Source organism: Oenanthe melanoleuca, chromosome 19, assembly GCF_029582105.1.
Source record: "Oenanthe melanoleuca isolate GR-GAL-2019-014 chromosome 19, OMel1.0, whole genome shotgun sequence".
Classification (NCBI taxonomy): domain Eukaryota; kingdom Metazoa; phylum Chordata; class Aves; order Passeriformes; family Muscicapidae; genus Oenanthe; species Oenanthe melanoleuca.
The window spans coordinates 2897377-2925286 of NC_079352.1; the positions used below are offsets into that span (position 1 = coordinate 2897377).

The window sequence follows — 27910 nt, forward strand, 5'->3', positions numbered from 1 at the left end:
GATAAGAGGCAGGGGGTGGGCTCTCGGGTGATGTCACCAGCTAGCAACAAAGCGGTGCCCAGCAGCGGAGGAATGAGGGCTGGGGCCGGCCTGGCCACACGGCCACCAGCGTGGGCAGCCCGCTCGCCGAGCCCCTTCCCCGGCACAGCCCCCGAGCCCGGCCGGGCGCGGCCCGCAGGAGCCGGGGTGATGGGCAGTGCGGAGGTGGGCTTGGGTTTGTCCCCTGCCAAAGCGGGGCTGGTGCCTGGCAGAGCCCTCCGGGGGGCTGAGGTCACCGGCAGGGTCAGGGGACATCGTCCTGATGGGTGGGGATGTGGAGAGGGACGGTGAGAGCACCCAGGGACTGTGACAGCACCCAGGGACGGTGACAGCCCCCAGGGACGGTGACAGCCCCCAGGGACTGTGACAGCACCCAGGGACGGTGACAGCACCCAGGGACGGTGACAGCACCCAGGGATTCTGACCATGACATGCTGTGCCACATCCTGAGCCAGGGGCAGGGATGGCACCACTCACTGCCCACTCACAGGGACAGCCCTGACTCCTGCTGCCCCAGCTCACAGCAAGGTCCCCTCCAGAGCTCAGCACCAGCTGCTTCTGGAACTGGGATCACACCAGGGACTGAAGTGACACGTCCCCTGCCCGTGGCCCGGGTGGCACAGCCCCTGCCACGGAGCTGTGCAGCATCACAGGGGAGAGAGGGATGGGCTGGGCCAGGGCTCAGTGCCACTGTGGCCACTCTCAGCACCTCTCCTGCTCCTGCCTGGGCTTGCCAGGGCCCCAGCACCAGCCAGGACAGGCAACAGCTCCTGCCACAGGCTCCCTGGAAAATGCTGAGCCGGGCTTTGCTCAGGGGGTTGGTCTCAAACTGTTTTTACTCACTTCCCCCTGTGTTCAAATCAGTAAATCTGTGGCTTCACAAGCTACTGGAAGTGGACTTTTCAGCAAGGAGCGTCAGAAAAGAAGCACTGTGAGAAAATGATGTAAAATCCTGCCCAAGTAACTCACCCTGCCCAGGAAAATGTGTCTGGAATATTCCAGAGGAGCAGCCCCTCTGCTGGCTCAGCCCTGGGGTGTCTGGTGTGACACTTGGCATGCTCTGCTCCCCACCACCGTGCCCAGCTGCCCACAGCCAGGGCCACCAGCTAACCTGGCACATCCCTCAGACATGCAGTCTCTGCAGCCTGGCACCCAGGTGACTGTTAAAAACAAAGCTCTGTTCTTCAGAGGATTTCCCCCAAATCCCAACAAGATGACACCCAGCCTTTCTGTCTGCAGCAGAGTTTAGTTTTCATTCAGGTTTTGGTAAATGTTAATGCACATCTTTGAGTCATAACACACTGACACCAGGCAAACGAACCTAATTTACTCCTCACAGGGAAGTGAATGTTTCTCCCCTGAAGCATCCAAACTTGTCACTGCTCTGTACCTGACATGAAGCACATCTAAGGATGATCTCATGACCTGGGAGAGCAGGAGACAGCTCGCTGCTCCTGTGTGTCCCTGCCACATTTTCACTCCGGGGTGGCTCCTGCCTGTTGCAGCAAATCCAGCCTCAGACAGTTTCATCCCCTTCCCATATCCAAGGACTCCCAGGACATTAATTCAGATGGAAATGCCACCTGCTCTGCACGTGGAGGCTGAAAATCTGGCAGGTGGGCTGATGCTGGGTGGAAATATCACGGCAGGCACAAGGAGGTACCTCCAGATTTGGGTGTGTTCCCCCACACAGGCTCCATCTTTGGGTGCAGCATCCAGGATGTGGTGTGGACTCAGACAGAATGAAGCAGAAATTGGGCCTGATGCCCAGAAAATAGCAGCAATTTCCTCTGAGAAAGGGCAAATAAATAAATAAATAAATAAAATCAAGTTACGTGCGAGAGCCTAATGCCGTTACTACCATTACAAAAGCGTCATCATTCCAAATGTTTCCTCAGAGAGCACAAGACCCAAATAGGCAGAGATTGTTTTACAGGACAGAAAAATCAAGGCTCTGGGAATTAAGGAGAACCTCTGAGCTTTTCTTCCTGCTGCATCCACAGCCAGGATCAGGGCCTGGCAGCACCAACTGAGAGATGCTCAGCTCACCCAGGGATTCAGAAGAACAACAAGAGGACAAAAAAAAAAAAGCAGAATTGAAGCAGACAAACTCCCTGAAGCAGGGCAGGGGTGGCTCCCAAGGGAGACCCAATCACCAGCCTTGTAGACAGAGAGAAACCAAAACCAAGATTCACTGCTGATAGCCCAGATGGGACTTTGCAGATCCCTGCCCCATCCCAAGCCTGCAGAAAGCAGCTGGAGCCTTTTCTTAGCTCTTAATGAGTCCCAAAGCAGCTTGGTTTTGATAAACCAGACTTTTCCTACCTCCCCATGCTGCCTGAGTGTTTCCTCCTGTGCTGCACAGCCCCGAATTTACCCAGGGCTCCCCAAATGTGTCCCACACGACAGCATGGAAGGCAAAAGGGACAAAAATAGAAAGTTGGGCTGGAAGACAAAAGCAGGGCTTGCAGATACAAAGCCAGTTTCCAGGTAAAGCTCTTAATTCCCACCGTCTGTCTAATGCCCTGGAATGTGACTTGGTTTGATCCCTGGCTCTGCCCACGCACGTGGCCTCTGCTGCCCTGGAGGGGGAATTTGACTTCCCCACCAGCCCCCAGGAGGGAGGAGAGAGAGTTTGAATGTTAAAATGCCAGTTTTAACCCTCAGCTCTGCATGGCAGGAAGCAAAGCCACTCTGTCAGGGCATATCCATCCCTGTAGGAAGGGGGGCAGCCTTCAGGGAAGGGGGAAGTGGGCACCACAGAGCCAGCATCAAAGCAGGGATGGGATGAGGGGGAAGAGCAATTGTCCCTGTCAAAATCTGTGTTTTCTCCCAGGAAAACAAGAGCTCAGCACCTGTGACATTCTACTTGGGATGTGGCATGTAGGAGCTGTCACTCCAGCCCAGCTCTGAAAACACAAAGGTTTTACTTTAAATAAACAGGGGCACAAGCACAGGTTTAAGCACATCCAGAAAAAGCCTGAGGGACTCACTCTGGGTGCCACAGCCCAGATTCCTCCTCTGGAAGTGCCCTGCAAATGGGCAAACAGAAGGAATATTCTTACAAAAGCCCCCAAAACTGCAGCACACGGATTAAACACGCACCCCAAAACACAGGCTGTCCTCAGGACACTCTTCAACCAATTTCCCTACAAATGCTGGGCATCAAGTTCTGCTGTTCCAGGTTTAAATCAGTGAGAGCAGGGGCTGATTCCAGTTTGATCCATCCCTTTCCAAATGGAAAGCACAGCAGCAGCATGGCACATCCCACTGCTGGCCAGGGATTCAGTGATTGACCTGCTGGTTCTTTGTTATTTCTTTGTCAGCTCAGAGTCTCTCTGAACCCCCTGCTCTGCTGGTGAAAAGCCTGCAGAGAGCACAAAGAGATGATGCCAAAAAAAGCCTTCACTGCCTCTGGATCTCATCCTTGAATTTGGAGAGGTGGGACAGGGAGGTTCCTCAGTGTCCCCAGGGAGCACCAGCCTGCACTGCAGAATTCCTGGCTGGAATTTCACTTTTCCCAACCACTTTTAAGCCTGAAAGTACCCCCAGCTTGCAGGAGAGGTGCCAGCAGATACCAGCAGCTCAGTCTGGCTGCAGGGGCAGGGCTGGGGGTACCAACCCTGCTGGAAGAGCCCCCTCCATCCCTCTGGGGTGACTCAGGACTCACCCTGCCTTCAGTTCCCATGGCTGGGAGCTACAAAACATATTTTTTATTTCTTCCAATGAGCTCAGCTCCAGCAGGGCTGTGTGCATGGGAAGGGGGTTAATTGAAAAGCAACATGTGCCTGGCTCAGGGCACTGTCTCCTGGCAGCTTCCCCTCAAAGATCCCTGCCCTCGATTGCTGGGGAGCCTTGGCTGAGCCCATCCAGTGGATTGCACTCCTTAGCTGCTCAAACAGCCTTTGCATCTGCTAAGTAAAGCAATAACAACAATACTGATAACTGGGAAACTTGGCAAAAAATAATCCTAAGGAGCTTATTGCAGGCTGTGCTGATTACAGCTCCCCAGCAGTGCTGATACCCCAGTGCACCCACTGCTCCTCTGCTTGGATAATATCTGAGGTTATCTGTGCTCCAACAGGCCCTGCTAACAACCATCATTTGACCAGATTTAACCAGCAATTACTAGCTGTGAACAAAATCATTGTGGTGGAACACAACCCACACCCTATTACGGCGCAGACACAAACAAACCCTTGCAGAAAGCCAGGCAAGGGCCAAATGCCAGCAGGGAAGAGCCCTCTCCTCTCTAAATATTCTTTAAGGGACTTTATTGAAGTCCCAGAGACCAGTGGCAAAGGTGGATGGAATCCTCCTGGCCAGCACTTTGCTACCTGCAGAAGGAAAGGAGCTCCCAGGAGCAGGGAGGGAGGCACCAGCTCTCCCTGCATCTTCAGGGTGGGCCCAGAATAGCTCAACTTTTGGTAGGGGCTGATGTTCAACGTTTAGCATATGTTGCCATTTCCATGTGAATCCCAAAATAGTTGGTGTTTTCTTTTGTAATTTTAACGCACTGGGTTTTTTGGGCCTGCTGCTGGGGAGGGGAGCTGCTCTGCTGCACCCTGCCACCCCTCTGCCAGCCCTCCAGCACCTGCAGACCCAGCAGAGGGTCCCAGCCCTGAGCAGCACAGTGTAAATCCACACAGTTTTCCAGCAGTTTTTCTGTGCACAGCGTGACCTGCAGGACAATCCACCCAGAAGGGGCCCAGGAGGAGAAGCACATCCAGCCTGGGGGCACTGCCCTGCCAAGGGCTCCGTCCTCAGGGGGATTTCTTAGGGATGAACCTTTTCTGGAGGCTTTTTCCTCACCTTTCTCTCCTGATCTGTGAACTCCAGAGCCTTGGCAGGGGTTTGCCATCACCAGGCTGGGCAGAGCCAGCCTCTCCCACGGTGCTGGGCCTGATAAATGTGACCCATTGTGAGATAAATGCAGACCCACTCCCTGGCAATCAAGGCAGGGGAGACTTCTGTGCAGCATCAACTCCTATTACACTAATTTTATCTGCTCTCAGTGCCTTTCCAAGCTGGAGTCAGTGTCCTCTGAGATTATCCAGCTGACTTGTCTTAGGAGTTTTACCCTGCTTTTACCCCTCCCTGGCTCTCCCAGCTGCAGCAGGATGACAACATTGCTCCTCAAGACTTTCCAGGCAGCCAGGAGCAAAGCCTGGTGGTAATTTTGCAGCAGCACCACCTCCTGTGGTGGCTGGGACATGGATTCTGTGCTGGGGCTGGGCACTGCACCCCCAGCTCTTCCCACTCCAGAAATGTCCAGAACCAGAGCTCCCATCAGCATTTAGGGCCCAGCCCCGTTGCCATGGAAATGGATAGACTTTCTGCTCACATTTTGGTGGGAAGAGGCATCTCAGGAGTCACAGCAGCTCCCAGAGCCAGCACAGGAGGAGCCAAGAGAGGGCAGAAAGCAGCTGAGCTTCACAGAGGCACCAGGAGAAACTGCTCCCACCCCACGCCCCAGGAATTCAGAGCTGGATGCAAGCAGAGGGAAAAAAGCCACCAGTAACCAGCAGCAGAGTGAGCTCCAGGGATTCACAAAATAACATCTCGGGTTTGCAGTATTAAAGAGCAATTTGGCTGCATTAAGAGAGCTTTAGAGCTGCTCCTCTCCCACATCCACGTCAGGACAATGACATCCTGTCAAAAGCAATGTGCCCAAGCCCCTGTGCCATCCCTGTACCTGCCACAGCCCTGGGGCAGCTCTGTCCTGGCTGCTGCTCTCCCAGGGCTGGCAGATGTCCTGTGCACCCCTGGATGATGAGGCTCACCCATGAGCTGTGAGGAAATGATCCTTTGTGGGTGCCAGGGCGTTTTCCTGGCCCCATCCTCAAATCCCAGCCTGGTGCCAACATGAAAAAAGGAGCAAAAATGGAAGAGCAAGAAGAGGAGCAAGAAGAGGAGCAAGAAGAGAAGCAAGAAGAGGAGCAGGAAGAAGAAAAGACCCCACAGATTAATTTGGACCAGGCTGCTGAGAGGCAAACAAGCCCAGACTGCCTGAAGCAGGCAGGGCTGCTCACACAGAGACAAACTCACTGTGGGAGAAACGGAGGGCACAGCCCAGCCAAGCTGATTCCTGCCTGGAGAGCAGCACTCCTGGCAGGGCTGAGCATCCTGAGCCTGCAGGGTGCTCAGATCCAGGCTATTCACCTGCCTGACCTCCTCTCACCCAGCCCAGGACAAAGCTCCTCTCCACTCCAGGGAAGTCCAAGCATTTTCCAGCTCTGTGGTGATGCAGGGAAAACAAAACTTTGGAGCAAAGAATACCCACCAGCTGGGAGGATGACAGACAGAGGGAGAGGTGGCATCCCTGAAAATACAAACTTTAAAATGGCCATGGCTGAGGGGGGCCCCTCCCAGGTCATTTAGCAGCCAGAGGAGTCACTAGATGGCCCTGCTAGCCCTGTTCATCTGATCACAGCACAGATAGGGAGAAATGCTGCTTTGGCTGCTCTGCAGGAGCTGGGAAACCTGCTCCAGGTCTCCTGCTGCTCTGCCAGGAGAGCGTGGCAGGCAGGTGACACTTTGCCAGGACACCTCAGCAGGCAGGTGACACCTTGGCCAGGACACCTCAGCAGGCAGGTGACACCTTGGCCAGGACACCTCAGCACACAGGTGAAGGTCCCTCCTGGTGCCACCACGCCCTGGGTGTCCCCTCCCCTCCCCTGCCAGGGCTGGAATCCTGGGTGTGGTCACGGTGGCAGCGATGGGTAAGAGCCGGGAACTGTATTAATGAACCCCGTGTGCTGATAATGATGACATTAGCCTTATCGGATTAGAACACTCGCATCATTCGGGCACGAGCTGCTACCTGCACGCAGACATGTGTTTACATGAATTTACATCCATTTGCATCCCGATGAAGCTGCACCCACCCACCAGCCAGGGACCACCGGCAGCTCCAGCCCCGGGGCCATTCCTGCTCTCAGGGACGATCCCAAACCACTCAGGTGCCCACAAACAGCAACATTTCCCCTCCTCAGGGTGTCCAGGCTCAGGAGAACACCCCCAGACTCAGCACTGGGGTCACCCAGGCTGAATTCCCCTTTGCCACATCCCACCAGCTCTTGGATAAGGAGCAGCTCAGTCCATCCTGCTCTCAGCTGTGAAAAAGGGATCAATAAAACACTCCCAGCAGGCTGCAAACTCAGAATTTAAGAGGCCAATAAAGGGAACCCAAAATGAACTCCTTCCTCTGTCTTTTCACATCACGTGCCCTTTGATTCAATTACTTGATTTTACAGGGAGGGGGAGGGAGATTGAATTACTTGATTCTTGATTTCTTGGCGTAGAAATACGGACTCTGCAACCACAGGAAGGCAAAAATCCCTTCAAAGCAGCATCACAACAATTTGGTGGCAACATCAGGTTTATAGGGCTGTAAGAAATCAGCAGCTTCCCCTCCTGGGTGTCTGGCATTAAAGGAGTGCAGGAATATCTGAGCACAAAGTTCTGCAGCCCACCCACAAAATTACAAGGTGAGGGTGTCCCTGAGGGCTTTCCTAAAGCAGAGCTGCTCAGGGAGTCACCAAATCCCTTCACAACCCCAGGAACTGTGATTTAGGAAGGACCAGGAGCTTCACATTTGCTCTCAGCCCCCCAGAATTGCTGCTGGCTCCTTCCAAAGGCTGCCATAAAAACAGACAGCAGGACCAGCCCAGGGGTGTCCAAACCATTTCCATCCAGCCAGGGGGAACCACAAGCCTCAGTGCCCTGCAAATTACAGGGGTTTATCTCTGAGTGCTGGCCTGAAAGATGCAAAGAGCCAAAAACCCCAAAGTGTCCTTGGGATTAAACCCACCTGAGCCCAGCAGCAGCAGCAAGAGCAGCAAATCCTGCAGGCAGCTCACTGGGAAGTTTTTTTTCTTGGGGTGCTGTGAGCTGGAGCAGAACTCTCTCCCCTTTTCTGCTGCCACATCAATAAAAGGTCAAATGGTGTTTTCAGGGTCTGCCCACCCAAACCAACCCACACACACCCTGCTGCCTCTCCTGGAGAAACTGGAGAGAAAAGGAGCATTAACAAACTGCTCACTTGGGTCAGTCCAAGCCTGGGGGACTGGATTTGGAGCCCAGCTCTGTTCTGAGGAAGGTGAGGAAGGTGAGGGAGGTGAGGAAGGTGAGGAAGGTGAGGGAGGTGAGGGAGGTGAGGAAGGTGAGGAAGGTGAGGAAGGTGATAATGAGGAAGGTGAGGAAGGTGAGGAAGGCAGCCTGGCCCCCACTCACCACCTCTTGCACTCCCTGCACAGTTTCAAAGCCTGGCATTTAGCACATCTCTGCTGCACCACTCAGGCTGTTAAATGGGCAGTAAAAGCCATGTCAAGACCCTCTGGGAAACTTTTATCCTTGTTTTAAGTGGAGTGTGCTGTATTTCACTCCAAAGCTGTTCCCATATCTGGAAACTCCTGGACTCACAAAGCACAGGAGGAACAGAAACAAACCCAGCAGAGGGGTCAGTGGGGGCACTCCCACCTCGACAGGAGGGACATCACCAGAATTTCTGGCTGAAAACCTCCTGCTTTGGAGGAAGAACACCTGGTGTGCCATTAGGTGCTAATGCCTGACACTCCTGTCACAGGCAATGAGGCAGGAGCCCAAAACTATAGCAGCAGGAGGAGGGAAGGGGCTGGAGCATCTCTGCTGGGCTCTGGGCTTGGGCAGAGCACTGAAAATCCCGATGGGATGCTGGGTGGAGCCCACTGGAGTGTCTGATCAGCCAGGGTGGCTCACAGCTGGGCACACCAGATAACAGCAGGAAATTAAACCCCTTCCTCTCCTGGGGAGGAGGGAGGAAAGCAAACCCAGCCAATGAGTTCTGCTGCTGCACAGCAGCCTCCAGCTCTGCATCTGCCCCAGGCCTGACCCCAGCAAGGGCTGGCAGCTCCTGGGGAGGTGGAGGTGCAGGATCAGGGGTGCAGGACTGGTCAGGAATGCCCAGGGACAAGGCAGGTGTGATTTCCAGCCAGGGAGGAGCAGGACCAGCCCCAGGCACCTCGATCACGATGGGGCTGAGCCCCCTGGAGCATCCCTGCCCCACTGGCTGTGCTGCCCCATTAAACAAAACCCCTTTTCTGCCTCCCCCACCTCCAAAAATCCATCAGGACTGAGCCTGTGCTGCAAAAATCTGACTCCTGCAGGCTTCCCTCTGCACAGAGGTAATGCACAGGCTGCATCTGATTTCTTCTCTCCCTCTCCAGCCCTTTCAGCCTCCTTTCCCTATCTTGGAGGAACAGATGCACCCATTCACAACCATGCAGAAGGAAGTGTGAATTTGCCTGCCTGACTGCATGCAGCTGGCAAAGCACAGGAGGGAAAATGATGTTTTGCAGGAATACAGAAATTATCTGCACTGATCTTATTAAGCTTGAATGGGGAACTGACAGAAAAAGAAAGGAGGGGAGGGAAAGGCATTGTTTGGGTGTAGCATCATTGTTTGTCCTCTCCAAGCACTCCATCATCCCAATCCCAGCATCTCCCAGGGCCAGGAGCAGTGATCTGTGATCCAGCACCACCCAGAGCCTGCACAGGGATAAAAACCTGGCCAGGCAGAGCCTGGGGCATCTCACCTGCAACTCCCAGGCAGGTCCAGGCCAAGCATCCAACAGCTCACAAACGTTATCAGTGCTGAAAATATTCATGTGGCACCAGTCAGCACCAGAGTGCTGGGATGGGCAGGGGTAGGGAGAAACAACCCACACCCTCACAGGGATATTCTGATTTATCACACAAATAAACTCCTGTCCTGGGCACCTTGGCACCAAGAGCCAATTCCTCATGCAGGCAGCACAGCAAAACAATCACAAAGTGGAAATTCAAACAGAACACAAGTCACCTGCTATCAAAACTGGGGAAATTTGGCAGTTTCCTCCTTAGCACTTACCACATCAAGGCTGCTCAACGATGCTAATTAAACAGGCACCTCCCAGACATAGATTTACATCCCTCATTTGCATTTCTCAGTTTGTTTTCCTTTCCTCCAGGGCTCCATTGGTGCTGCCACGGTGGGATTGCTTGGAGGGGTTTAATTTTGCAGGAGGGCCATTTGGAGATGGAGGTCTGTCCCAGCAGCAGCTCAGCTCCTGCTCCTCCTGCCCCACAGTGGGGCTCAGCTGTTCCCTGAGATCTTCTTGGGCTTGGCTTCACCAGCTGAGAAATAAATAATGCTGGGCTCAGCTGCTGTGGGTGATCCAGCTGCTGTCCCAGGGGCTGGCAATGGATCAGTCTGGGGATTCTTTTGAGGGTGAGTCTGAAACACCCAGCAGCAGTGCAGGGTTAGCACCAGTCTCAGAAATGGGATCTCTCCACCCAGCTCCCAAATCCAGTCCCAAAACCCAGGACCAGGGCAGCTCCCTGGGATGGGACAGCAGAGCTGGAACAGAAGATGTAAAATTGCAAATAACAAAAAGCAGCCAGAGTCCTGTGGTAATTGGCCAGCTCTGAAATCAGAAGTCAGTCACACTCCAGCAGCCCTCTCCTGATTATCAGCGAGTCACCAGCTGATAAAAAGTGATAAAAAGTGATGAAAAGTGGGAGGAGGTGAGGTCAGATCCTCAAGATCCTGATCTTTGCAATCCCAGCACTACCTGGACACGCTGCCAACAGAGGAATTGGGCAGGGAGACTCTCAAGGAGCAGCTCAGGATGAAAATTTCCCTGACCCATCACCTGCCCTCCCACTCCTGCTGAGTCTCCCTGTGGGAATGCAGCATCAGCCCCTCCAAAAACCTTCCCTGAGCTGTGCCCCTCACTGGGAGAGCAGCCCCAGGCTGGAGAGGAACAAGGTGATGGGAGCCAGAAAAGGGAGAGGAGAGCTGGAGGGACTGCAGCCCCTTGGAGGAAAGGAGCAGGTGCTGCCAGGTTTAACTGCACAGGTGGCTCAGAGCTCTCTGCCAGCCTGAGCCATGCCCAGGCACTCCTGCTGCCTCAGCACTGCCCAGAACCACGTTGCCCAAACCCATTTGGCTACTCTGGAGGTGCACAAGGCTCTCACTGCCCTCCCCTCCCAAAACTCAGCTGCAAAAACCAACAGGGGCGACTTGGCAAAGCACAGGCAGCACCTGTGACTCCAGAGATCCCCCAGCAGACTCTCCCATCTGGTGCTGTTGTCATGGCAAGCAGAGAGGGGAGCTCAGTCCTTGACACACTCCATCCTTGGGCTGATGGCAGCTCCCCAGCAGAACAATCCCAGCAGCAATTACTGAGGAGCTTTTAGAATGGGAGAAAGCAGAAAAAAAAAAAAAAAAAAAAAACAGATTAAAAAGCTATTTGAAACCTTGAGGCTGAATGCTGAGGGAACAGGAGCAGCCAGGGCTGCTCTGGCAAACAATGAGGAGACACAGAGACACTTCTCTGTGGGCCAAGTTTAATGGACCCTGATTGTCACAGAGCCTCTGGGCTGTGGGGACAGCCCTTGGCTGAAGGACAATTGGTGCTGCTTGGTGAGCAGTGGTTGCAGAGAGGAAAACCTTCACAGAGGGGCTGAGGAGCAAATCTGTGCCCCTGCCAGCACAGAGGAGGGGACAGGACAAAAGGTGACCTTCAAGTGCAGGATTCAATTAAACTCCAGCCACATGAATCACAATTCCACTGCCTGGGTTATTGTCTTGCCTTGCTGGAGGATTTGGGGAGTATCTACAAAAAGAAAAGAACTTTTTTTTTAGTGTTTCACGAATGGCAAGAAGTTGTTGCTGAGCAAAAGCTTTATTGTTTCCAGTAGTAAAACAGCACATAAAAGTTGTGAGGGATGGAGATGAGAACAAGAAAATAACAAACACAAATGACCAGACTGAGCACATTCACTGAGCCCTTCTTGCCAGCTCAAAAGACAGATACAAGTTCAGGATGATATTCCAACAAAAGCTGCAAAACACAACCAAGAGAATCAGCACAAAGGGAAAAGTCTTCAAAATAAAATAGTGCAGAGAGCTGAGTTGTGCTTGGATCACACTGCCCAGGAACTGATCCTTCCCTCAATCCAAGAGGAGTCTCCCCACAGATTGAACACAGGTGCAATTACCCCATGGATAAAATACAGACATAAGAAAGAAAAGTTTCCAGTCTCACTGGCACCAGAGCCATGTCAGATTTCTCTCTGAGAGTGTTTTATCAAAGCTGGGCTCAGCTAGAAATCAGGCTGGTGCCTGCCAGTGGCACAGCAGGGATTCCAGGGGTGGGGATGGGGCTGGGCTGCCCAGGATGGAGCACCAAGGAGAGCCAGAAATGACACTCCTCATTTTAAAAAGCTCTTTCCAACCCAGTGCAGAGCTGCTGACGAGAAAGTAACAGGTTTAAAGAAAACAGAGTCAGCTCCTAAAAGCCTTTTTCCTTCTCCTTCTGCAGCAGAGTTAGCTTTGCCTGGCAGGCCAGGCTGTCTGAGGCACTGCAGGGATGAGCCAGACAAGCCTCACCAGCACTGGCAAAAGCTTCAAGGCAAAACAGAACTCCTTCTGGTACCTAAACACTTTGGAAATTGAAGACCCCACAGCTCTCAGAAGGAGCAGCTCTGAAACCACACCACTATTTCAACAAAAGGTGACAGCTGGAGTTACTTTTCTCAGGTACAGCTGATGGTTTTGGCATTGCCCATTCCATAGGTGCAGGTTCACAGCACAGCCCATGCCATAAAAACCCCTCAGGGGAGACAAACCTCATCCCTTGCTCTGTCCAGCACTGGTGGTGGGGAGCCCACATTCAGTGATTGCCATCTCAGGGAGCCAAAGGTTTTGTTGTCATTTGTAAAAGGGCAGGAGCAGATCACAGAGGAAACATTTCACCAGCAACCTGCCACAGCACATTAGCTGGGAAAGCAGTCAGGGAATGGGCCATGGCCAGTTAAAGAGCAAGTCAGGGATTGATTTCCAATCCTGCTGGAGTGTTCCAGCACCCCATCTCATTTATCTTCATACTGCAGCCATTTGTAAGAACACATACTACATGCACACAAAGTGCCCAGTGCAAAGGAAAACAGAACAAGAGAGTAATAACTGAGGGGAAAGGCTGACATTAATGGGCACAAATTGCCTTTAACTCTGTGATTTCAGAGGGAACTTTTTGGAATTCTTTGTTTCTTCATTATAGACAGGTCAGCTCCAAAGCATTTAATAAAATCCACAGACTTCTACCAGCCCAGTGTGGGTTTTGTTCAGGTCTTCAAAGATCTAATTGCTCTAGAGATGTAGGTAATTTGATTTTTCTCATCTGTCAGGCTTTAGAGGGAAATTTTCTGTCCTGGAGGATAAGCAGGAACAGGGCACACACTTTTCAACAGCCTGACTCATGATGACACCACCAGAGTCAGCCACATGCTCAAGACTTCCAGGAAAAAGGCAAAAGAAAGGCCCTTGCTCATGTAAGGTGTGCAGGTGGGAGGGGAATCTGCAGAGCTTTACAAGATAAAAAAATCATCTGAAGCTTTTTTTATCCAATTTGGGCACTCAGCTGGGCTGGGGGTTGCAGCAAACACACATCTGCCCTGATCCCACAGCCCCACACCAGCCAGGGCACAGCCAAGGGGAGGGAAAAATCCACAGCAAACTGCTGGGAGTGTTTCTGTACCCTGAGCAGAGAGGGAGGGAGCAGCAGCACAGCTCCCCCAGACTCACCCCAGAACCACCAGCAACCCCTTCCCCAAAAAAACACAGCCTGGGCTCACAGAGGACAGGCAGCTGCTGTCCCAGGTGTCAGCATCCCAAAATCACCCCTGGCTGCAGTGGGATCTGGGGAATGGCAGTGCAGGATCCAGGGAAAGCAGCTCCACCTTCAGCTCCATCAGGGCCGTGCTCTGCTGTGCACTCCTCGTTTGCCTTCAAAACAAACAAAGGACAAAAGTTTGTTTGGAAGGCACTGAAGGGGAGAGGCTCCACCAAGTTATTCCATGTTGTTTTTGCATGCTCAGTGCCATTTAAGAGCTTCCTAAAAATAATAAAGAGAACATCGATGCATCATTAGTCCAGCAGTCAGGGCCCATTAGACTTGATTAAAGGAAGAAAAGACAGGGGGAGGAAATGTGGGAAGGAGGAGAAATGAGGAGCTGTGCTGCTAGAAGTGGTCCTTGAGTGCAGGCTCCCCCAAAAAGCCAAACCTCAGCTCTGGGGGGAGGACAGAGCAGAGCTGCCATGAGAGCTCCCAGATCTGCATGAGCCTGGGCCATGGACTGGAACCAGCACAGCTGGATGGCACAGGACAGGGCACAGGACAGCTGGGGATGGCACAGAACAGCTGGGGATGGCACAGCACAGCTGGGGATGGCACAGGACAGCTGGGGATGGACACAGGACAGGGCACAGCACAGCTGGGGATGGCACAGCACAGGACACAGCACAGCTGGGGATGGCACAGGACAGGACACAGAACAGCTGGGGATGGCACAGCACAGCTGGAGATGGACACAGCACAGCTGGGGATGGACACAGAACAGCTGGGGATGGCACAGCACAGGGCACAGAACAGCTGGGGATGGACACAGAACAGCTGGGGATGGGCACAGCACAGCTGGGGATGGGCACAGCACAGCTGGGGATGGGCACAGCACAGCTGGGGACGGACACAGAACAGCTGGGGATGGACACAGCACAGCTGGGGATGGACACAGCACAGGGCACAGCACAGCTGGGGATGGCACAGCCCTGCTCTCCTGTGCCCTGAACAAAGCTGAGCTGATCCCTTCAGCCCCTCTGGCTCTGCTGGGACACACCTGCCCCTCCTCTTGGAGAAAGGACAGGGACATCACAGCTGCAATGGGAATTCTTCAAGGAGGCAAATCCCTCCCAGCAGCTGCTGCCTGGCACCCCTGCTGGAAGATAAAACCTCCTGAGCCATAAAACCTCTCTGTGTGCTCACAAAGGCTCCCAAACCCAGGCTTTTCACTTCCACCTCCCTGACTTCCCCTGCTCTTCCCTTCCTGCTCTCTTTGCAAAGATGACATCAACCCCTGCCCTTGATGCTTTGTGCAAAATGCTGAATGGAGGGTTGGGAGAGTGAGGAGTGAATGCATTGCAGAGGGCAGAGAACAAGTGTGAGGAGCTGGGTGCAGGAGGCCAGACAGGCTGTTTGATCAAAGCCAAAGCACAGACCTGTGCAGTGGGAAGGAAGGCACAAAAATAGGAGTTTCATCCCCAGCACCAGACTTGTTTCCTGATATATGGAGTGAAAGAGCCAAGAGAATGAATCTTTGTCATCCCTCTATTTTGAAGGAAGAAGCCTTCAATTTAAAACTCCATAAAGAATTACAGGAATAGTGAAAGTAATTTATTTTTTAGTTACTCGAGCCTTTATTCACTTAACTTCAAGGCAGGCTTGAAAGAGCTGAAAATGTTTTGCTTCTACCACTCGAGGATGAAAATATTTTAATTCCCTCAAACATGGAAGGAGGCACAGGCTTCTCCTGAGGTTCATATTTACAAATGCATTGTATCTGGAATGCAAACCTTGATTCATTTCCTAACGCTGCCACTACCCAAATCTATGTTTTATTTATAAGTACAGCAGGACCACTCCGTGCTCTGTGGATATGAGGAGGCAGAGACAGCTCAAAGCTCCTCAGCCATGAAGGCACAATTCAATTTTTTCACTTTGGGGAAGACAGACAACTTCTCCTCCTTGGCAGCAGGAAAACTCGATCCCAGCAAGCTCTGAGCAAAAAAAGGGGATAAAGAGCAGTGCCCAAAATGTGATGAGGCTGTTGGTGAAGGAGGAGAGGCTGATCTTCCCAAACAGTGCCCCAAATGCAGGCAGAGGGAGGAAGAGCAGGGATTTCCCAGCTACTCCAGCCTGCTGCAAAACCAGCCCTGGAAATCCACCCTGGCTCACACAAACAAGCCTGAAAACATTTAAACAACTTTCTCACCAAGCACAGGAAAACAAAAGTCAACTCCCCAAAGACTGCCATGAAGCAAGTCATTAAAGAAATTACTACCCCATTTGCAGCCTAATTATTGTTAGGACAATTTCTTTTTTTTTTTGTTTTCTTCCTACGTGGTTTGGAGTAGTCAGACCCACTGAAGCAAAAAGTTACCTCCTCATGGTCCCTGAGGGAGCAAAGCAGACATCTGAGAAGCAGAATGGAAGGGAAAATAGAAGTGTTAATGCTTTAACTTCAAAGATGCCCAGAGAATTTCCTGCCACGAAAATAATGCTGAGTGGCTGAGCCTGGCTCGTGTATTAACAGCTTGAATATTCATCAGCAAAAGTGGATGCCTGAATCCACAGAGAGAGACAGCACCTAAATCCAGACAATTCCTGAAAGACAAGGCATAAATCCCCCCAAATTGAGAGAGCTGGAAGCAGCAGTCCCTGCCCAGCCCAGCTCAGCCTCTCCCAGCACAGAGCAGATACAAGGAGATGCAGGAGATGGAGGAGATGGAGGAGATGGAGGAGATGCAGGAGGTGCAGGAGGTGCAGGAGGTGCAGGAGATGAAGGAGATGAAGGAGGTGCAGGAGATGCAGGAGGTGCAGGAGGTGCAGGAGGTGCAGGAGGTGCAGGAGGTGCAGGAGATGGAGAAGGTGCAGGAGGTGCAGGAGGTGCAGGAGGTGCAGGAGGTGAAGGAGGTGCAGGAGATGCAGGAGGTGCAGGAGGTGCAGGAGGTGCAGGAGGTGAAGGAGGTGCAGGAGGTGCAGGAGGTGCAGGAGGTGCAGGAGGTGCAGGAGGTGAAGGAGGTGCAGGAGGTGCAGGAGGTGCAGGAGGTGAAGGAGGTGAAGGAGGTGCAGGAGGTGCAGGAGGTGAAGGAGGTGCAGGAGATGGAGGAGATGGAGGAGATGCAGGAGATGAAGGAGGTGCAGGAGGTGCAGGAGGTGCAGGAGGTGCAGGAGATGGAGAAGGTGCAGGAGGTGCAGGAGGTGCAGGAGGTGCAGGAGGTGCAGGAGGTGCAGGAGGTGAAGGAGGTGCAGGAGGTGCAGGAGGTGCAGGAGATGGAGGAGATGGAGGAGATGCAGGAGATGAAGGAGATGAAGGAGGTGCAGGAGGTGCAGGAGGTGCAGGAGGTGCAGGAGATGGAGAAGGTGCAGGAGGTGCAGGAGGTGCAGGAGGTGCAGGAGGTGCAGGAGGTGCAGGAGGTGCAGGAGGTGAAGGAGGTGAAGGAGGTGAAGGAGGTGCAGGAGGTGCAGGAGGTGCAGGAGGTGCAGGAGGTGCAGGAGATGAAGGAGATGCAGGAGGTGCAGGAGGTGCAGGAGAAGGTGCAGGAGAAGGTGCAGGAGGTGCAGGAGGAGGTGCAGGAGGTGCAGGAGGTGCAGGAGGTGCAGGAGGTGCAGGAGGTGCAGGAGAAGGGCTCAGGCTGCACCTGATGGCACCTGGGCACCTCCCAGCAGGTCCCACCCTGAGGTGCACAGCAGGAGCTGTCAGGCCCTCCCCAGGCAGTGCCAGCTGCTCCCAGCTCCTGCCTGGTGTGGCTCTGGTGAGCTGCCAGCTGCTGCACCTCTCTCCAGGCATTAGTGCTCTACACAACACACTGGCAGGCAGGGCTGGGGGGCTGTGACTGGCACTCCCTCCTCAGCTTCCCCCAAACCTCCAGCAGGGATCAGAGGATTCACCCATTTCTGTCCCAGTTCTGGGACAAAGCCCTCAGAAGATGCTGAGATCCCCAGCAATGCAGCACCTGCTGCTGCTCTGAGGGGAGATGACTTCTCCTTAATTTACCCCCTGCAGCAGTCCCAAGATGGGATTTGTTATCTCCATTAAAAGCTCTCCCTGGGCTAATAAAAACTGTAAGATACTGATTATTTCTTCGTTTCATTCTGTTTAATATTCCTTAATAAAAATGTCATAATCAACACAAGGGATTTTTTTGCTCTTTTTCAAGGCATCTCTCAGCATCAGCTGTGCAGCCAGAACAAGGTGAGTCACCTGCCCTAGCTGGGAGCAAATGAGGGAAAAGGAAGATTGTGCTTCTTCCATATGTGCAAATTTAATTTTCCCTAGGATGAAACATTCTTAGGGAAAAGGAGTGACCTTCCTCTTGAAAGCTATCACCTCCAGGAACTGGAGCTTCAGAAGCACAACAAGCAAAAGGTGCTTCTGAAAGGCTTCGAGAGCAGGTGGTAAAAAAAAAAATAAAGATTAAAAAATAATATAAAACTGGCAACCTCTCAACTCACCACTCTCCTGAAACTTTGGCTCATGGGCTGAGGTTGCCTAAATCCCAAGGCAGCTCTGACAGTGACTCATTTGATGACAAACTCCTTCATTATCTGCCCCAGCAAACTGGGGCTGGAGCAGCACTGGAAGCCTCCCACCTTTCCTCAAGAGCTCCTTGTTTTCCCTTGGCCACCACCCTTCAGGCTGAAGGAGCCCAGGACAGTGAGAGCAGCTGCTTTGGCAGCATCACTCCCAAAATCCCTGCTCTGGAGGTGCCCAGGGATCTCAGGATGCTGAAGTGCTCTGCAAATTTGCAACTGAGAGCAGAGTTAGAGGTGAGAAAAAGAAGTGCAAAGAAAGTCACTGGTGGAACAACACCTGAGGTGATAATATGAAGCAAAAATTGCTCCTGACATGATGCTGTAAAGGTGCAGAGGAACCAGAGGAAATCATCTTTTAACAGCCCTGTTCTGCAGCTGAGCATCAGCAATTTAAATGAGGATCTTTGGCCCTGGCTCTGTTTTTGGGAGCTGCTCCACAGGCAGGGAGATGCTGGGGAGAGCTTTGCCATCCAGCACCCATCACCTCCATCACTCCTGAGATAACAACAGCAAGAGCAGCCCCTGTTTGTTGGCAAAGGGAGGCACCCAAGTGCTGCAATACTCCTGATTTCCTGCCTCCCTCCCCTGGGTTTGGGAGGCCACAGAGTCCCTGCACCAGGGCTCTTGCCTGAACAAAGCAGCCCCTCCTGCAGAACACTGAGAAATAAATGACCCCAGGAATAATAAAGATCTTTGCAGAAACTCCCTGGGCAGCCAACCTGGCTTAACCTTTTCCTTAGCAGGATCCTCTCTGCAGCTCAGGGCCAATTTTAACTGGGCTCAGGAGATTGCTGCAGTTTTGCTTTTTAAAATATCTGCCCATGCTGTTATTTTAGCTCTCCCCCATCTACATAAGGAGATTTGACCCCTTGTGCCAAGCTTTGCATATAGAGTTTTAACAGGAAAAAGGCTTTTTTTTAATTTTTTTTTTTTTTTTTTTTTTGCCTCTGAAATGGTGTTTGCACTGTCATGGCCAGGCAGCAGCTGGCTCAAAGAGAAGCTACAAAATGCTGAGTACAAACACTTTGTCCAAGTCCATCCACCCATCAGGGGCACCCAAAGGGTCACCTTCCATCCAGCAGCACCACCCCAATCCCACAGGACACCCTGCAGCTCTCCACGGGCAGCAGAGCCAGCCCACAGCAGGAATCCACCCTCTCCAATTCCACACACAACAGGAGCTTAAAACAAACCACCCAGTCTAACCCAGGGGGAGGAAGGGCACAGCAGAAGAACCACTGCTTTGGTTTGCCTGGTGGAAAACCAAAATAAAACTGCAAGTCCCTGAAAGCTGGGGAGGGAGGGAGGGAGGGGGGAGCAGAGAACCAATTTTGTGCTGCCTGTTTCTAGCAGAAGTGTGGGGAGGGGACTGAAGGATGAACCTGCTCTCTCTAATCCCATTTCTGCCTCAACATGCCCAGCACCAAGCAGGCTCAGGAGGAGCAGGAGGGGCAGGTCAGAGGGCAGGGATGCTCAGGAGGGAGCAGGGCTGGATGATAACTTGAGGGGTTGGTGACTAAATTAGTGGGAACTGCAGAGAGAACACATTTGCATCTCTTTCAGGTGTGATAGCAGCCTCTGCCTTCCCAGGCACTTAATTGTTCTGAGGTTTTTGAGGGGGGAAAAAAGTGCCTTTTTTCTTGTGCACTGCAGAGCTCTGGGAAGAGCCAGGCTTGGCTTTAAGAGCCACCTTACTTCAGGAAAAGTGTTGTTTGGTCTCCTAGAGCTGCTTTGAGGAGATGCTCAGCCTGCCCTGCTGGCTCTGCAGGACAGAGGAGCTGCAGGCTCTGGAGGGGCACAGCCCAGCCCTGGGTGCAGGCAGCTCCCACCCCACACTATTACTCATGCTGCAGAAAAAGGTTTTTGCATTCAGGGAGGAAGGTGTGACACCTGCCAGTACAAAAAAAGGAGCAGGGAGGAGTGATGCAGAGGCCACAGCTTTGGGGGAGCTGTGCTTCCAGGGAATTCAGCCCCCAAAAAAAAAAAAACCCAGGGATGTGCTCAGAGCTTACCAGGGGTGCTGGTGTCACCGTGGTGCCTGTCCCAGGGCTGGTCACTCTGGCCACTCTCCGTGGGGCTGAGCTCAGCCCCCTGCTCACTGCCCAGGGGAGGTGCTGCAAGGACAGAGATGCTGCTGAGCTGAGCTGGATCCCAAAGGAGCAGGAACACCCAGCTGGACCCAGCCAGGAGCTGGGTGACCCCCAGGAAACAGCAGTGACTCCAGTGCTGTGGAGCCAGGAGTGGGGAGCTGGCCAGGGATGTGCTGCAGGCCATGGAATGACCCAGGGAGGAATCCCAGACCCTCACCTGGCCCAGCCACAGCTGAGCCAAGAGCCAAACATTCAAGCACTTCACTCCTCCCCCACTCCAGCCACAAGGAAATGCAGCTCCTCACCCATTCCTGCCTGGAGCTTCCTGCCCTGAGAGCCTTGGGATCCCACAGGGATGGGTTTGTCATCCAGGCTGGAGGAGCTGAGCTCAGAGTCACTGTCACTGTCACTGGAAACCACTGCAGGAGAGATCAGGGGAGAGGAGAGAGGAGTTATCCACAATTCACACACTTATCCACAATCCACAGTTATCCACAATCCACACACTTATTAACAATCCACACAGTTATCCACAATTCCCAGTTATTCACAATTCACACAGTTATTAACAATTCACACATATTCACAATTCACACAGTTATTCACAATTCCCAGTTATCCACACCACTTCCCAAAGAGGTGCCAGATGGACCCAAATAAAACAGGAACAAACCCTGGCACACTGCTCACCTCCTCCCTCCCCAAAGGAGACCCTCCCTGCAGCTCCCCCACAGCTGTTCACACCCAACCTGATGTGGATTTATTTTCTGCAGGGAGGAAACACCAGGTAAATCCTGAGCACATCAAATCATCCCCATCAGCAAATTACATTATTCCTACATCCCCAAAGCTCCAGAGGCAAGGGTCACTCCTTTTCCTTAAGGATGCTCCTATTTCAAACTGCTTTTTTTCCCTCTGTATTTTTCTCCCCCTGAATCCTGGCTCTCTTCCTGCTGCTTTCCACTCCCCATATTTTCCAAAAGAGCTGAAGGAGCCTCATTTTGCCAGACACAGCTTCCCAAACTGGCAGGTTCTTCCCACTTTTCCATGCAATTATGCAAACACCTCTCCTGCTTACACTGGTTTGAGAGATAACTCGACTGCCAGCTGCTCTGGGTAAAATGAGAATGGTGTTTTTCCCAATTCCTGGGTTTTTGTGATGGTTTGATCTCAGAACTGAAATGGTGAGGCTGAGGAGGAAGGTAATGGGAAAAAAAAAATTTAAAAATCTGTTGATTTGTTTGAGGGATTGCAGCTCCAGCTCTTCTCCATGTGAGCAGGGAGACAGCAGCTCTCCAGCACCCCAACCAGCAGGTCACAAAAAAAAAAAATAAATCCCAAAATCAGCCCAGGAGGGATGTGAAATAGGTAACACTCAACCTACAGCTTCTCCTGTCAGAACAGGAAGCCCCAGTGAGTTTTTTTAGATCCATCAGGACATCCCTGGAATCCCACATTGCTGTGAGAATGATTTTCTCTGTGGCTGAACAAACCACGTTGCCCCCACAGGGTGACCCAGAGCTGTCACTCCACCCTCTGTGCCAGCCCAAACCCTCCAGCACTCCCCAGGGCAGGAGGAGGGAATCCTTCCCCTGGCACACAGCAGGAGCTCTCAAACATTCTGTATTCAAGGCAGTGATCTGTGCTACACAAAATACTTCATTTTAAAAAAAGGGAGGTGAATACCTAAAGTAATGCTAACATCTCTGAGGGTATTAAAGTTGGCTGCCAGTGTTATTGCAGAGCATTATTGAAGCTGCCCTGGCAGGCAGCTCCTCATACACACCCTGCACAGCCTTTCCCTGCAGGGAAAGGGGCTCTGGGAGGGAAAAAGGGCCCTTTACAAGATAAAGGGCTGCAATGCTGACTTAGAGTCCTCAAAGCAAAGATTTGTCTAAAAAACATGTTCATGACTACCCCAGAACTCCCTGGGAGAGGTGGGGAGTTCCATAAAAACAATTAAAAACAATCCATACATACCACAGTGGGGCTTTTTCCCTTTGCAATCCAAATCTCAGCTCTAAGACTCATTCTGACCATCTTATTGCTCAATTCTCTCAGAGGATGAAATCCTGTTCCATTTGGTCATCATCTTTTTTTTTTTTTTTTTCCCCTCCTGGATTCATAAAATCCATTGCTTTAGAACAGCTCCTTCCTCCATGAATCCTCTGAAAATGCTGGGAGCCAGGATTTATTTGGAGAAGGCCCCAGTGAATCAGTGGAGGTGACTTTAGCTGCCTGTCCTGCTGCCACTCAGTAGCTCAGAGAGAACCAGCACAAGGGGAAGAAAATATTAATGACTCCAAGGCACCACAGGAGCAGCCCTGTCTGCTCTCATTTCCTCTGCTGCCAATCAGAGTGTATTTTACTCACTGCACCAAAGTCTCTCTTTCGGGTAATCCTTCATCCAAAACTCCCAGCCCTTCTGCTGGCACATTCCAGAGCCCAGAAGATTTAAATCTGGTGTTCCAGCAGTTGCTGATATATCAATAAGAGTCGTTGGACAGCTGTTCTTTCAGAGAACAGAACAGATTCATCCCTATCTCCAGCTGACTGGGGAAAAAAAAGCTCATAAAACAAAATCTGCTGAGATAAAACTTGCTGAAAAGCAGCATTTCCACAGGAGATGGGTCACTCAGTGAGAGCCTGGAGCTGCTGGCAGAGCCCAGGGTCCCTCCACACCTGCTGCATCCCAAGCCAGAGGCACAGGAGCCACAGGATGGCGATCCCAGAGGCAAAGCAGGACCTGGGGAGGCTGTGCTGAGGCCAGGGGGAAGGAGCTGGGGCTGGGATTGCTGTTCAATGTGTGGTTTTGGCAGGGGAAGAGCTGCCCCAGCTCCCTGGTGCTGCCAGCACAGCCTGGCACGTCCTGCAGCTGCCAAAACCACGGGAAAGCAGGTGGGAATCCCAGCTCCAGGCACAGCCAGCACAGCCCTGAGCAGGGCTCAGCCCTGCAGCAGCACCCAGAATTTTGGGGGGAGCAGGGAGGGAACAGCTCCTGGTCGCTGCAGGTGGGAAAGTGAGAGAAGATGAGATGAGGATTTATTTCAGCCCAGGACCCCACTGAGGGCAGCTCCTGGGCCAGGTCACACCCAGTGTTGCTTTTCCACCCAGCTGCTTTTCCTGCAGAGCTCAGGAAGGAGCAAAACCTGCTGCTCTTGCTCCCACCCCTGACCCAGCACAGAATCCCACCCACATTCCAGCACATGGAGCAGAGCTGCTGCCCAGCAGAAAGAAATATTGCTGCTATTCTCCTCCTGACAATACATTTGTGCCTTAATTAATAGCAGGGTTCCCATGGCAACTGCTTGTTTATAACAGAAAAACTCAAGGCACCAGCAAATCCCAGTGTCAGCCAGCACAGGAGGAATATTGGGTGTGCAGAAATAAAACTTCTGCCTGGTGGGGTTGGCTTTTCTTCCTGCCCTCCCTGGGTGCTGCTGCCTTCCACCCTCCTGCAGTGAGAGCAAATATCAGGTTCTGAGTCTGATCCCTTGCTTTTGAAGGGGAAAAAAGGGACACTTGAAGTTTGTCCCATCCCTGCTGAATGGCAGCTCCTGGCAGGGAGGATGCTCAGGGCTTGTGGCAGGGCTTGAAGCCCTGAAGAGCTCAGGGATGGCTCCTCCAGCACATCAGAGATGAGCAGAGGGGCTGGACAGGGCTGGCCAAGATCATGGAGAGCCAGGCATGGGAAATGCCAGAGCTGATTGCAGAGAACATCCTGCCAAACAAACACTGGGAGCTGCAAGGACGTGTCTGGGTGAGGTGTGAGCTGAGAAATGCAGGGAAGCTGCCTGGGGCAGCTCAGCCCAGCTCCAGCTGCAGGGTCAGCATCAGGGGAAGAGGCTGCAGAGCTGTGGGATGACAAACAGCAGGAGTCCCAGCACTGGCAGCTGCAAGGGAGGCAAAAGGAGGGGGCAGATGGACAGGCTCCCAGCTCCAGAGATGGATACAGCCTGCAGTGCCCACTGAGAGCTGTCCAGAGGACAGGCAGCCTCACAGGGAAGGGCAACAGGGAAAGAAAGCACCGGAAAATAAAGCCATAAATTAATATTACCCAAGCCATAAAGCAGCAGCCAGACAAACAGCAGAGGGCAGGGACAAAGGCAGCTCAGCACCCACATCAAAGCTCACCAAAGGTCACTGTGCTGTCCTCCCCCTGCTCCTGCCTGTATTTATGGGGAAGCCTTCTCCAGAAAAACAAAACTCAGCTGAAAAGCTGAACTCAGCAGCAGGCCAGCCCTGGGCTCAACAGCTTCAACTCTTAATGTTTTCTCTGTCATGTGAGCAAAAAACAACCTCATCAATCAGTCCCTCTTGCTAAGACAGCTCCTTCCAAGCATCTCCTGGAGGGAAACACAACCCTCTACTGTTGATCTAACTTGTCTTTAATTGCAAAAGTTACAGTAGGGCTGGGAGTGCTTCCTTAGCTGGGCCCTGAAGAGAAGGTTTGTAAACCCAGGTCTCCTGAGGTTCCTTTATTAAAAGGTTATTTCCCCCTGCACTTCTGGTGAGAAGTGGAAGAGTGCATGCAGCTGGTTCTCTTCTGCAGCTGGGGGGATCCAGCAGGAAAAAGCAGGAGGGGAGAGGCCAGGTTAACCCAGAGAGAAAGGGGACCAAGGAGCTGGAGCAGCTCTGGCTCTGCACTCCCATGCTGGCAGAGCCAGCTCCAGCCCAGCTCACAGGCAGGGAGGAATCAGCAGAGCAAGGAGCCCAGGGAGGAGGGAATGAGCAGCCTGGGGCCAGCCTTGGCTGCACAGTGATGAGGACAGTCCCTGGGGGCTGCAGGCAGGTGTCTGCTCTGCCAGAGAAACCGTGGGGTGAGGAAAACAGTGCTGCAAGGAATGAGGAAAGCAGGGCTGGGCTGAAGGACAGGCAGTGCAGCAGGACTGGGACTAACCTGGGACACCAGCATGAACTTAAATATCAGCAAATCCTCAAAAAAACCAGCACACCATTGTGATAATTGATAAAAGATTCCTGTTAATCATAGAAGTTTTGGAGTTTGTATAAACCAGAATACTTAGGTGAGGCATGGACCTAGATAAAGGGAAATACATGATTAAAATCATTCTGTTTTAAATTCCCCTGTTATGAATATTATGTTTTCTAATACCAGTTTGCAAAACAAGACTCTCCCACAGCCTGATAGATTTTGCAAAATCAGATTTGCTGCCTTTGTGTGATCAATGCTGCCTATCTGCTGAGACCAGACTTGCCAACTTCTGCTGCTCTTTATCTACCCAGACCAGATGGTTATCTGTGAGACTTGACAAATCACTCAGAGACTTCACATCACCCAGAGATCCCATGGATGCTTTTCTGACCACCACTGCTTACCTGGCAAAATTCTGACAACAAAAAAAATCACAATAATTGATGACTACAAGGAAACCATGCTATAAAAAGGATCTGCAAACCCAAGTTTGGTGGAGCATGGAGTGGGCTGTGACCCCTCATGTATCCCCAGTGCTGAATATGAGACTTTTTGTTTCTCATTTATAGCACCATGAAACTCCAACACCCAGGTGAGAAACACACCACTCCTCATGGAATAACAGCTCCAGCAGAGAACTCCCCCTGGATCCCTCCCTGCTGGGACCCTGGCAGCAGGAAGGAAGAAGCCAGGTCCTTTTCCCCACCGTTTTTTGGGATGACCAACCTTTTCCCCTGGCCCAGGTGAAGGAGTGGCTGCTGCTGCTGCTCTCAGGCTCTGGCACAGCCACCTCGCCCTGCCAGGGCTGGGGCTGCAGCTCCTGGGGTTTGCAGCTGCTGCTCTTCAAAGGAGGGATGTACTTGGGCAGCCCTCGGTAGAACCACGCCCCAGACCTCTTCCACACCTGCCAGAGACACACACAGCACACCTTCAGCTGGGCTCTCACAGCAAGAGAGCACAGCCACCACGAAATGCTCCCTCTGATCCCCAATGCCTGCCCACTCCTTGCCAGCCTGGATTCATCTCTGCCCTCCTTCCACCACTGAAGGCTCCCAGCAGGTCCAGAGGGAGGGAGGAGCAGAAGGTGCTGGCAGCAGTGCTGTACCTGCAGCACACACCTCAGTGCTCATCTCACAGAGCAATTCAGGCCAAGGCAGATCACGTAACAAACTCCAACACCCCACAACAAGAACAACACTCAAATAACCTGAGCCTGCAGCAGGAAATGGACCCCAAGCACTAAACTGTAATATCTGCTCTAAGAACAGCCTCTCCTCTCCAATTTAGCTTTAATGCAGCTCATGATGAAGGCACTCTATTAAGTATATTTAATATAGAGCCTGCTGTAAGCCAGGGGAAGGGAGAAGGTGGCAGCTCAGACAAGGAGAAATGGCCTCTTACAAACCTAATTCTTGTGTGCCTTCCAGCAGCCTGATAATGAGCTAATGACACAGCCAGGGCAAAAATAAGTTAACATAGTAAAAATATCATTTTTTATTTCTTGCACCTCTGCTCAGGGTGAAGGAGATCACCAGTGTTTCCACTCCAAGTTCCCAAAGCATTTTGCACACAGTTTCATCATGATGGCAGTGGGTGCAAGAGCAGATATCCCTAATTGCAGCAGCACAATTGCAATTTGCCTTTAGAGCTTAATCAAAGCAGGGGGCAGGGACAACACCTGACATTCAGGAGCTGCTCCCAAAAAGCTGTTTCCAAAAATCAGCTTTGATGGTTGCTTGGCTCCCAGTCCAGAGCCACCAACAGAGAGAGCTCAAATCTCTGAATCTGGGGTCTTGAAAGCCAAGTGCAGGTGATCAGAACCCAGAGAGGGACGTGGCACTGTGTTTTTTAGAAAAGAGCAGCAGGAAGCAGAGCATTGCTGTGACCCAGCACAGTGCAGGGGGAGGCTCGTGCACAGAACAGGAGGTGAGAGCATCCCACAGCCACACCAGCATCTCCTGCTGCCTTACCACCCAGCTTCCCAAGAATGCAAGCTGCTCTTCAGCAGAGGGGGTTTGGCAAGGCAGGACAGCCCAGCAGCTCCTTCTCCACTGTGCCAAGAGCCAAAGTGACCCAGCCAGCCAGGCACAGGCTGGCACAGCTCCTTCTGTCCCTCCTGCTGGCACCTGGGGACTGCTCAGCAGTTGGTGGAGTGTGTCAAACAGCACATGCTGCAGCACAGGGACAGCCTCTGGCTCCTGAGAGCAGGGAAATGCAGCAGCATTTTGAAGTGTGGGACAGAAATCCCTGCACAGAGCTCTCTGCAGCTCAGGAGCTGCAGGCTGGACAAGCCCAGGTCTCCCTGAGGAAGGTTTTGGGAGCAGGGACAGGCTTGGAAACCATCCATCCCTGACACCCACTGGGAATCTGGTGCACACACACCTTCCCTGGATAAAGTGCTGGGGAGGAAACAGCCCTCTGGTACAGTCACTCTCTGAACAGACCTGGCAACATCTGTAATTTAATTTGAAGCACTGCAGAGACCTATTATCTTCAGACAAGCTCCAATTTAGACACACCATAAAACCAATCAGACACAGCATGGATGGCTGGAACAAAGGCTGGTCACCCCCAGGTTCCTCACTACCCCAAAGCAAGTCGTTTCAGAAAGAGTTAATGACATAACACACCCAGCCCTGATGTGGTAATGCTGCTATAAAATTGATTCT

At 52.3% G+C, this 27910-nt stretch overlaps 1 protein-coding gene across 3 annotated transcripts in view; it reads right to left on the minus strand.

Annotated features, from left to right (window-relative positions):
* Positions 1-11837: 11837 nt before the first annotated feature.
* RPH3AL (rabphilin 3A like (without C2 domains)) overlaps positions 11838-27910 on the minus strand; it is a 33245-nt gene continuing 17172 nt past the window's right edge. Inside the window, exons 6-9 of one of the 3 annotated variants that reach the window (XM_056506974.1) lie at positions 25968-26145; positions 20611-20724; positions 20228-20329; positions 11838-13849 (exon numbers count right to left, since the gene is read on the minus strand). In XM_056506974.1, coding sequence (XP_056362949.1) covers positions 13815-13849; positions 20228-20329; positions 20611-20724; positions 25968-26145 — 429 coding nt within the window. In that variant the 3' untranslated portion in view covers positions 11838-13814. Of the gene's footprint in view, positions 13850-20227; positions 20330-20551; positions 20725-25967; positions 26146-27910 lie in introns of those variants that run through there. The other 2 variants (XM_056506972.1, XM_056506973.1) reach the window with 2 other exon arrangements.